Consider the following 12,042-nt stretch of genomic DNA (forward strand, 5'->3'; position numbering starts at 1 on the left):
TGATCCCTCCGCATTTGGGCTCATCATACAGGACCCTTCACAGCCGGGATAAAAACAGCAGTAAGCCGCTCTTATTACCCATCACCAGCATGGTTCTTGGGCCATTTTGTTCTTTGCTACATCAGATTTATTCTGGAGCATGATTTTATATTGTTGTTTTCTCCTTTGAACTATTAAACACTTTTTATCTTGAATACATTGGTTGTCGGATGGATATGCCATTACTTTACTAACTGGCCTCCTACCATAAGCGCTCTGTATTCTTGCTTCAGATTATCTACACACTACTTCAATGGTCACCAGAGTAGATGTGGGACTAGTCCTTACCTTGGCTTGCACATATGATATCTATTCATGGAAATTGGCGCTCAAGGATTTGTTATTTCTTATATTTTACCTTCCCTGGTTAACCATTAGTGGGTAACCAATCAGTACATACCAATGAAAGTATCTAAATGCATCTGCCTTAATAACCCAGAAAACTTCCCCTGTGCTGGTGCCCCCATTTGTTCCTTTGGCTTGAGCAAATGTCATATATTGTAAGCTCCACGAGCCGGGCCTTCCTATTCCTTCGGTATTCAAAAATGTACTATAATTGTTCCGTCTCCCATTATATTGTAAAGCGCTGCGCAAACTGTTGGCGCGATATAAATCCTGTATAATCATATAATAATTATAATAAAAACAGCTGGAATCTAATTGGTTGAGAAGGTGAAACAAAAAATTTCTATTCGCCTTTAGAGTTGGTTCACAATGGCATTGCACGGGAATGCCCGTGCTTCCATGAGATGCGTTTTGACAGCTCATTAATTCGAATAGGCTGCGACATGCACTGGACCATGCAAAAAGTAGTGCTTGCGCTACTTTTGAAAAAGCACACTGTACCAAACCACGTGGTACAGTGATACCATGCGATTTGGTGCCTACAAATGCACTGCAGTTGTGATCTTCATCTGGGTTGCTGTTAGCACCTCTGCTCTTTTCTGAAAGACCACACCACCTTCCCAGGGCAAAAGCGACTTGTTCAGCGGCTGAACCTGAGCTCTGAGGTAACTATAACCATCCTAAATGGTGGAATCCTTAAAGCTACCCTAACATCTACTAACCCCCGGTTCACATCTATGCGGTCATATTTTGCACGGGCATGAGAGCCCATTCATTTGAATGGATGCCCGTGACACGCAGAGAAGAAGTCCCTGCACATCTTCTGAAAATGCAGCCCGCACGGGAACCTCGGTTCCCAGTATGGTTGCGTTTTCCAGTGCGGGCGACGTGCCCTTAGAAATAATGGCACCCGCCCGTGGGTCCGCAATTCTCTGCGCGGGTGGTGCGGCTGCACGGATTTTCGTGCGGATCCGCAGCGGCACCACCCGCACAGATGTGAACCTAAGGTAAAGGAGAGGAGGAGTGGACAGCCCCTAGTGGTTGGAGATAGAGACCAACAATGGAGACATTTCAATAAACGCAGTACAACACGCATTGGAGGTGAGAGTTCTGAGAGCACGGAGGTGGCACTATAATGTATGAACTTCACATGAAGCACGGATCTACAGTCAGGTCCATAAATATTGGGACATCGACACAATTCTAACATTTTTGGCTCTATACACCACCACAATGGATTTGAAATGAAACGAACAAGATGTGCTTTAACTGCAGACTGTCAGCTTTAATTTGAGGGTATTTACATCCAAATCAGGGGAACGGTGTAGGAATTACAACAGTTTGCATATGTGCCTCCCACTTGTTAAGGGACCAAAAGTAATGGGACAATTGGCTTCTCAGCTGTTCCATGGCCAGGTGTGTGTTATTTCCTCATTATCCCAATTACAATGAGCAGATAAAAGGTCCAGAGTTCATTTCAAGTGTTCTATTTGCATTTGGAATCTGTTGCTGTCAACTCTCAAGATGAGATCCAAAGAGCTGTCACTATCAGTGAAGCCATCATTAGGCTGAAAAAACAAAACAAACCCATCAGAGAGATAGCAAAAACATTAGGCGTGGCCAAAACAACTGTTTGGAACATTCTTAAAAAGAAGGAACGCACCGGTGAGCTCAGCAACGCCAAAAGACCCGGAAGACCACAGAAAACAACTGTGGTGGATGAGCGAAGCATTCTTTCCCTGGTGAAGAAACCCTTCACAACAGTTGGCCAGATCAAGAACACTCTCCAGGAGGTAGGTGTATGTGTTTCAAAGTCAACAATCAAGAGAAGACTTCACCAGAGTGAATACAGAGGGTTCACCACAAGATGGAAACCATTGGTGAGCCTCAAAAACAGGAAGGCCAGATTAGAGTTTGCCAAACGACATGTAAAAAAGCCTTCACAGTTCTGGAACAACATCCTATGGACAGATGAGACCGACATCAACTTGTACCAGAGTGATGGGAAGAGAAGAGTATGGAGAAGGAAAGGAACTGCTCATGATCCTAAGCATACCACCTCATCAGTGAAGCATGGTGGTGGTAGTGTCATGGCGTGGACATGTATGGCTGCCAATGGAACTGCTTCTCTTGTATTTATTGATGATGTGACTGCTGACAAAAGCAGCCGGATGAATTCTGAAGTGTTTCGGGAATATTATCGGCTCATATTCAGCCAAATGCTTCACAACTCATTGGACGCTTCACAGTGCAGATGGACAATGACCCAAAGCAGACTGCAAAAGCAAACAAAGAGTTTTTTAAGGGAAAGAAGTGGAATGTTATGCAATGGCCAAGTCAATCACCTGACCTGAATCCGATTGAGCATTTCACTTGCTGAAGACAAAACTGAAGGCAAAATGCCCCAAGAACAAGCAGGAACTGAAGACAGTTGCAGTAGAGGCCTGGCAGAGCATCACCAGGGATGACACCCAGCGTCTGGTGATGTCTATGCGTTCCAGACTTCAGGCTGTCATTGACTGCAAAGGATTTGCAACCAAGTATTAAAAAGTGAAAGTTTGATTTATGATTATTATTCTGTCCCATTACTTTTGGTCCCTTAACAAGTGGCAGGCACATATGCAAACTGTTGTAATTCCTACACCATTCACCTGATTTGGATGTAAATACCCTCAAATTAAAGCTGACAGTCTGCAGTTAAAGCACATCTTGTTCATTTCATTTCAAATCCATTGTGGTGGTGTACAGAGCCAAAAATGTTAGAATTGTGTTGATGTCCCAATATTTATGGACCTGACTGTATGTTATACGGTGTCGGATCTTGCAATTTCTGGAATTGAATGAACTTTATTCATTTATATTTTTTATATATTTACTTATATTTTATTATCAAGCACATTACTATGAGTTTATTTACTATGGTTGTTTAGCATTTGATAGATTGATGTTTTATGCTTTCATTATTTATAATTTCCTGCCAGCAGCACTACAATACACCCTACTAATATTTATATTGCATTGTGGGAACACAATTGAAGTTAGTGGCAGTCACCAACAAACACGTATATTTTATTTTTAGCACATAGTAGGCGCAGGAGTTTTTTTTTCACTGGCTGTTAGCAATACATTGGTACCCACATAAGAGACTGCAAGGGCAGCGGGTTTGTGATGCAAGAAACGTGCATGCAAAGCGACTTTCCCAAACCATGTTCTGGTTTTTAAAACACATCTACGTAACTGTACTCACACGTTGCGGCAGGGAAACGGTCGGAAGAAGCCAATTTCTTTCCCAGAGAAGGTTGTGACATTCCCCTCATAATCTTTACAGGAAATATTTGGTGCCGGATAACATGGAGCTGCAAAGGATTAGAATAGAGGTGCATGTTGAATGCCTAAAATAAAGGATTTTTATAGGCATGACCCACATGAAAAAAGGTATTTATACATTTTTTTTCGTACTGTGGGAGATCAGATATAGTGAATCATGGGTCATGGGTTTAGTAACACTTTAACCTCCCTGGTGGTATGATTATTTCCGATTTTTTGTGCTGAAAGCGGTACCATTTTTTTGCATGGAAATATGTAGTTTTTTATTGTAGGCCTGTAATTTTTAGGAATAACTCACTGAAATCTGTCCGAACAAGAGTCTAGTAAACATCCCGGGGATGATAAAATTTGAAACATGAAATCATAAATTAGAATTTAATAAATAATCATAAAAAATAATAATATAATAATAATAAATTTAATTCAATAATATAATCAAACCGAAAACACTGAAATTTGAAATACAGAGGCAAATTCGCACATCGCTGAGCAAAGTCGCAAAATCGTTTTCAGTGTCTGATGAGGAATTTCCCCCACGAATCATTATCATTCAATTCTGCAAGTGGTTCTAATTTACTATCGCTGTTCTCTAGCCGGTCTAAAACCGCTTTTGACGTAAAGGGACGCTTTTTGGACGCCATGGACTTTTCTAAGTTTCCAGGCAGAAAGAACAGTCAAAATGCAGGCAGGGCGCAGGACAAAGCACTCGGGACAAAATGTATGTGAAATGCATTGAAACAGCAATGTTTTACTATGTAATAATCATTTTAAAAAAAATGAATTTTTTTTAAAATTTCAAATTTGCCGCCGGTTCCGGCACCCGTACGTCCTGACGTCACAGGGACCGGAACACAGAAGGCGGATGCCAGCATCGGCTGGAGGAGATGGCCGGGGACACATCGTGGGAGCGAAGGACAAGGTAAGTGCTGCAGGGACTCCCTGAGCAACGCCGCATGGTAAGCCCGAGTGTAGCTCGGGGTTACCGCTCTTGGTACTCAAATTTTACCCCGACCTACACTCGGGAATACCGCTAAGGAGGTTAAGCTGTCGATACATGGAGCAAATTTTTGTCCAGTTCTTGATGAACTGTCCTAAATTTGCTCAGTGGGCTGCCCAGCTAAGCACTGGTTAAAGCTTGTAGGAGGAGTTTTCATTCTGCTTTGACTGTCCTATGAGGCTGCATGATCCCTGACCCTGTCTGTACAGTGCCAATTGGCCCTGTGCTGATCACATGCACCCTCCCCCATAAAAAAAAAAAAAACACACTAAACTGAGCATGTGCAGAGTGACCCCTAGGGCTCTGTACTTTCAGCAGATGGATTGGGGACACTAGAAGAAGGGGAAGATCAGAAATGCCAGGATCAAACAGCCTTTTTTATATAATGCAAAGGATTAACCCCTTAGGTTCCACAGTGAGTATAACAAGCATGCTTTACTGCATCTACAGACTGATTGTACTGCTGGGGGTTTAGTAAGATTTATGTGTTTTGTGGGGGAAAAAAAAGTAGAAAATAAAGCAAATGAACAGACTTTGGCTAATGGGTACCTCAGGTTCGTTCAGGAAGAATCCGGACTACTTATAGACATCTTATTAGTAGAACTAGAACAATGAAACTTACCAAAAGCGGTCAAGTTTGCACATTTAACCGGTTCTTGCGTTGCCGGGTTTATTTTTGGGTCCAGGCACATATATGTTCGAGGATTAAGAAAAAACGAGCCTTTCTGATTAAACAAGTTTATACCCTGGAACGGGATCTATGAGGTGTGAAAACAAATACAAAATAAAAGGAACAGAGATCTGCGCTCTGTCTGTAGTCACATGGGTACTTTATTTGTCATTTTATAGAGAACGTTAACATGCTATATAACTGCTGACCTCTGAGGTCTGAAGAAGGAGCCTATTGAGCATGCTCCGAAATGCATTACCGCCCCCCTTCACCTGCTACATCTGAGACTGCTCTCCAAGCTTCATTTTTGATGCACAGGCACATCCTGGACTCTACTTCCTGATCCTATAGACAGAGTTTGCTGCTGGACGGCTGGATGTCCCACCTGGATCTAATTACCACACGATGACTCTTTTTAACCATTTATCTTGTAAGTGCAAATTTTCCATTGTTTACTGAATAAATTGTCAATACTGCACTTAGAGGCGCCTTCCTCTCTTTTTCTAGCAATAAAAACCTGACGGGTTTCAAATCATCTCCACTCCATCCAAAACTATAAAAACATTGGGGTTCTAGTTATAATTTAAAAGAACCAAATGCTTTTTTTCATTTTTGGATAGAGTAAGGGAGGGTTATAACCCCGGTCAGACTTTTTTTTCCCCCATCTGAGTCCCATTGGGGAGATTTCCCTTCACTTCCTGCCCCACAAACAAAACAAGAAATGAGGGGAAATCCCTACAAAGGGCAGTTGTCACCAGGACTAGTGTCTTCATTGGAAGATTTCCCCTTTGTTCCTGTTCTGGTGACAACCCAGAATGCGTTTTTCTTTCACTCTTGGTGATAACAGGACACAGAGAGAGAGAGAGAGAAAAAAAGAGAGAGAGAGAAACTCCCTAATGGGGACACAGAAAGCAATAAAAGCCTGACAGGAGTTCTAATTCCTCTCTATTCCCTCCAAAAAATGTCTGGCCTCTAGTTACAATTTAAAATAGCCAAAGGCTTCTTTTTTTCATTTTTTGGATAGAGTAAGGGAGGGTTATAACTCCTGTCAGGTTTTTGCCATCTGTGTCCTGTTGGGGAGAGTTCCCTTCACTTCCTTTCCCATAGCCAAAACAGGAAGTAAGGGGAAGTCCCTACAAAGGGGGGTTGTCACCAGGACTAGTGTCCTCATTGGGAGATTTCCCCTCTTCCTGTCCCATAACCAAAACAGGAAGTGAGGAGAAATCCCTACAAAGGGGGGTTGTCACCAGGACTAGTGTCCTCATTGGGAGATTTGACCTCTTCCTGTCCCATAGCCAAAACAGGAAATGAGGAAAACCCTACAAAGGGGGGTTGTCACCTGGACTAGTGTCCTCATTGGGAGATTTCCCCCTCTTCCTAATCCATAGCCAAAACAGGAAGTGAGAAATCCCTACAAACGGGGGTTGTCACTAGGACTAGTGTCCTTATTGGGAGATTTTTTCTTCCTGTCCCATAGCCAAAACAGGAAATGAGAGGAAATCACTACAAAGGGGGGTTTCATCAGGACTAGTGCCCTCATTGGGAGATTTGCCCTCTTCCTGTTCCATAGCCAAAACAGGAAGTGTGGGGGAAAACCTACAAAGGGGGGTTGTCACCAGGAAAAGTGTCCTCATTGGGAGATTTCCCATCTTTCCCATTTCCTGTCCCATAGCCAAAACAGGAAGTGAGAAAAAATCCCTACAAACGAGGGTTGTCACCTGGACTAGTGTCCTCATTGGGAGATTTCTCCCTCTTCCCCACTTCTTGTCCCATAGCCAAAATAGGAAGTGAGAGGAAATTCCTACAAAGGGGGGGTTGTCACTGGGACTAGTGTCCTCATTGCGAGATTTGCCCTCTTCCTGTCCCATAGCCAAAATGGGAAGTGAGGGGGAAAACCTACAAAGGGGGGTTGTCACCAGGACAAGTGTCCTCATTGGGAGATTTCACATTTCCTGTTCCATAGCCAAAACAGGAAGTGAGAGGAAATCCCTAAAAAGGGGGGTTGTCACCGGGACTAGTGTCCTCATTGGAAGATTCCACCTTGAATGGGCACAGACAGCAATAAAAACCTGACAGGAGTTCTAATCCCTCTCCCCTCTATCAAAAAATTGAAAAAGTTTTGCCTTCAGTTCTACTTTAAAATAATTGAAGACATTGTTTTTATTGTATCCAAAACTAAAAAAAAAAAAAGTATGGCCTCTAGTTATAATTTTAAAGAACAAAAGGAATTTTTAAATTTTGGATAAAGGGAGGGTGCCCCATTGGGGAGATTTCCATTTCCTGTCCCACAGCAAAAACAGGAAGTGAGAGGAAATCCATCCAAAATGAGAGGAGATCCCTGGCCATCACCAGAAATAGCGTCCCCATCAGGGGCGGACTGACAACTCATTGGGCCCCGGGCAATAGGGGATCATGGGGCCCCTGTGTCCTTGCTCAAACTCAAAAAAGCCTATGAAAAAGGTACCAGGGGCATCTCATGGGGCCCCCTACTGACCCCGGGCCCCCTGGCAGTGCCCGAGTTTCCAAATGGTCAGTCCGCCCCTGGTCCCCATTGGAAGACTTCCCCTCTAAAGGGGGCACAGACAGCAATAAAACCTGACAGGGGTTCTAATCCCTCTCCACTCCATCCAAAACTGAAAATAAAGCTTGTCCTTCCATTCTACATACAATCCTAGGCCTGGTATGGTGTCAGGGCCTTTATGGAGGGGTCCAGGGACATGTCAGCTGTCTGTAGTGTGGGCTCCCCCCTGGTATTGCTGGTTCCTGTAGTTCCTCCCCATGTACAGACCTCCAGGCCCTCTTACACCCCCATAGGCCTCAGTTCTCTGGTTCCCATGGCAACCCATTGCTAGGACATGCGGTGCCCCCAGTTCACACAGCCTCTCAGGATATTGCCCCAGCCGCAGCTCTTCACACTTGAAGCTTCCATCCTCAGCAGACACACAGGCCAGTTGCGACCACCACCACACCGAGATCACAGCAACCAGAAGCTGACGTTCCCTGGGCGCCGCCATCTTGCGAGTGGCACAACAAGCGGCCGGCTGCGTTACGGAGTCGCTTGACTGCACGGCAGACGCAAAATGTCGGCTCCGCCCAGCCGCCACAGGACCCGGCGCCATCCTGGGTGTGGCACGACAGCCGGCTCAGCAAAACGTTGACTTCGCCCCGCTCTGACTGGACCCAGCGCCATCTTGGGAGTGGCGCAGCAGCATAACGGAACATCTGTGTGCGCCATCATGGATATGGCGAACTGTGAGGGGAATTTTCATTCAAACATATATAGTACATAGATATTATAGAACTGTGTGGCGCTGTGGGCTGTTAGGGGCTGTTTGGTTTCATTGGAAGGTGTCTATGGCGGCAGAGTGACCCCTCATCTCTGTGTCTGAGGTAAAACAGTATCCTTGGTGATGAAGTTGGGTCAGTTACAGGAAAACCAAAACCACAACTTTTGGATAAAATAGAGGAGGGTTGGAACCCCTGTCAGTTTTTGTTTTCCCTCTCCTTCCCCTTTTGGGAAATTTCCCTTCACTTCCTGTCATATAACTGCAACAGGAAGTGAGAGGAAATCCCGGCAACGTGAGGGAAGTCTCTGCTGAGACTTAAGTCACAGCTGAAAGTTCTGTAAAACGGACAAAAAACGCGCCTTGCAGTGCTATTCATTGTTACTGGCACCCCAAACGCGGCAAGCAGATGCATATTTTTTTCCTCATGAAAAAATGTGTGACAATTGCGGCAAAACGTGCGGCTAACCACTTGAAGACCAGACACCTTTTACCACACTTTTTGTAAAAAAAAAAGGTATTTTTTGCTGGAAAATTACTTAGAACTGCCATTATCTACTTTTTTAACCCCTCACCTACCCGGCACTGTCACCCCCTTCCTGCCCAGTGAAGGAGAAAAATCACTTGTTTACAAAAACTAAGAAAAAACTTTTTTTTCTCAAAATTTTCAGTTTTTGGTTTGTTTAGCAAAAAATAAAAAACCCCCGAGGTGATTAACCGCTTCCATACCGAGCACTTGTACCCCCTTCCTGCCCAGGCCAATATTCAGGTTTCAGCGCTCTCACACTTTGAATGACAATTGCGCGGTCATACAACACTGTACCCAAACTAAAATATTATCATTTTTTTCACACAACTAGAGCTTTCTTTTGGTGGTATTTAATCACCGCTGGGGTTTTTGCTAAATTAACAAAAAAAGACCAAAATTTTTGAAAAAAAAACGTTTTTCTTTGTTTCTGTTATAAAAGTTTGCAAATAAATAATTGTTCTTCATAAATTTAGGCCGAGATGTATTCTGCTACATGTCTTTGGTGAAAATAACCCAAATTAGGATGTATTATTTAGTCTGTAGGAAAGTTATAGAGTTCACAAACTATGGTATAGATCTGAATATTGATCAATCCTGAAGTACTGACGGCCAATCTAATTTATTGAGGTCCAAGAATGTCAGAACAGTACAGATATCCCCCAAATGTCAGAACAGTACAGATATCCCCCAAATGTCAGGACAGTACAGATATCCCCCAAATGTCAGAACAGTACAGATATCCCCCAAATGTCAGGACAGTACAGATATCCCCCAAATGTCAGAACAGTACAGATATCCCCCAAATGTCAGGACAGTACAGATATCCCCCAAATGTCAGAACAGTACAGAAATCCCCCAAATGTCAGATCAGTACAGATATCCCCCAAATGTCAGGACAGTACAGATATCCCCCAAATGTCAGGACAGTACAGATATCCCCCAAATGTCAGGACGGTACAGATATCCCCCAAATGTCAGGACAGTACAGATATCCCCCAAATGTCAGATCAGTACAGATATCCCCCAAATGTCAGGACAGTACAGATATCCCCCAAATGTCAGGACAGTACAGATATCCCCCAAATGTCAGAACAGTACAGATAGCCCCCAAATGTCAGAACAGTACAGATAGCCCCCAAATGTCAGGACAGTACAGATATCCCCCAAATGTCAGAACGGTACAGATATCCCCCAAATGTCAGAACGGTACAGATATCCCCCAAATGTCAGAACGGTACAGATATCCCCCAAATTTCAGAACAGTACAGATATCCCCCCAAATGTCAGGACGGTACAGATATCCCCCAAATGTCAGGACGGTACAGATATCCCCAAATGTCAGGACAGTACAGATATCCCCCAAATGTCAGGACAGTACAGATATCCCCCAAATGTCAGGACAGTACAGATATCCCCCAAATGTCAGGACGGTACAGATATCCCCCAAATGTCAGGACAGTACAGATATCCCCCAAATGTCAGAACAGTACAGATATCCCACCAAATGTCAGGACAGTACAGATATCCCCCAAATGTCAGGACAGTACAGATATCCCCCAAATGTCAGGACAGTACAGATATCCCCCAAATGTCAGGACAGTACAGATATCCCCCAAATGTCAGAACGGTACAGATATCCCCCAAATGTCAGAACGGTACAGATATCCCCCAAATTATCCCTTTTTGCAGAGTAGACATTCCAACGTACTTCATAAGAGGCATGTCGAGTTTTTTGAAGTTGTATTTTTTTGTCAATTTTTTTGGAAAATGAAAAAATGAAAAAAATTATTTTCACTATTTTTTTTTTTTACATACTGGCACCAGTGCAGTACAGCGTCATCATATAACTGGCATGGCGGTGATCAGGGACACTGACTGGTGACAGTATGAAAAAAAAAAAAAAAATTTTGTTTTAATTTTTTTTATTTTTTATTAAATTTTTTTCTTTTTTTAAGATTTTTTTTCATATTTCACTATGACCAAAGTAGTACAATGTTACCATAGTAACATTGTACTACTTTGGGGAAGTGATCAGTATTTTTTTTTTTACACAATTTGCTTATAGAAAAGAATTACTTTGCTATAAGCAAGCATTTACCTGAATGACATCGATTCATTCAGGGCTCTTTTTTTTTTTTTCTTTTGTGCTTAGCTGTGATTTGGCCACGACTAATCACATGACACAGCTGGCCATCCATTGTATTCAACTGTCATGTGACCTGCTGTAATTGGTCACAGCAGGTCACATGGTACTGGCAACGGGGCAGGTACTCAGATCTGTCATCGGCCATGTCCGAGGTACACGGCCGGTGACAGATTGCACCGCTGCGCGGCTCTGCAGGAGCGCAAACTGCGCATGCCCGGTAGGACGCCATATGGCGTGCACCCGGAACGCTGAGGAATTTTGCCGGCCTCCATCTGGCCATAGGCCGGGCGGGTAAAGGTTAAATACCACCAAAAGAAAGCTCTGTCTGTCTCAAAAAAATGATGAAAATTTCATATGGGTACAGTGTTGTCATTCAATTGGCCTGGACAGGAAGGGGTATAAGTGCCCGGTAGGCGAGGGGTTAAAGTTACTTACCTGCCTGTCCGCTCCTGTACAGTGAGCCGCGCACGGCAATGCTGAATGTGATGGAACTGCTGCGCATGCACGGAAGTGACGTCATCCCTGCCCCAGCCAATGACAACGAACGGCGATCGAGATCTCAAAGATGTCAGTGGCTGGTCGGGTAGCAGAGGGGCGGGGCATCACTGGAACTGAGATGAGTATAGTTTTAAATTCAGCTTTAATTAATCAAGCCGAAGTTAGAAGCTGATTGGCTGCCATGCACAGCTGCATCAGATTCTGAGC

General features: G+C 43.7%; 1 protein-coding gene across 1 annotated transcript in view; it reads right to left on the reverse strand.

Annotated features, from left to right (window-relative positions):
- Positions 1-8,407, reverse strand: part of TM2D1 (TM2 domain containing 1) — a 31,557-nt gene extending 23,150 nt beyond the window's left edge. The window contains exons 1-3 of the mRNA XM_089689689.1: positions 8,267-8,407; positions 5,331-5,400; positions 3,632-3,740 (exon numbers count right to left, since the gene is read on the reverse strand). Of these exons, the coding sequence (XP_089545815.1) occupies positions 3,632-3,740; positions 5,331-5,400; positions 8,267-8,392 (305 nt within the window). The 5' untranslated portion in view covers positions 8,393-8,407. The remainder of the gene's footprint in view (positions 1-3,631; positions 3,741-5,330; positions 5,401-8,266) is intronic.
- Between the last annotated feature and the right edge of the window lie 3,635 nt (positions 8,408-12,042).

The sequence above is a fragment of the Staurois parvus genome, unplaced genomic scaffold, assembly GCF_062004578.1.
Source record: "Staurois parvus isolate SC_StPar_1 unplaced genomic scaffold, SC_StPar_1.0 ptg000491l, whole genome shotgun sequence".
Classification (NCBI taxonomy): Eukaryota; Metazoa; Chordata; class Amphibia; order Anura; family Ranidae; genus Staurois; species Staurois parvus.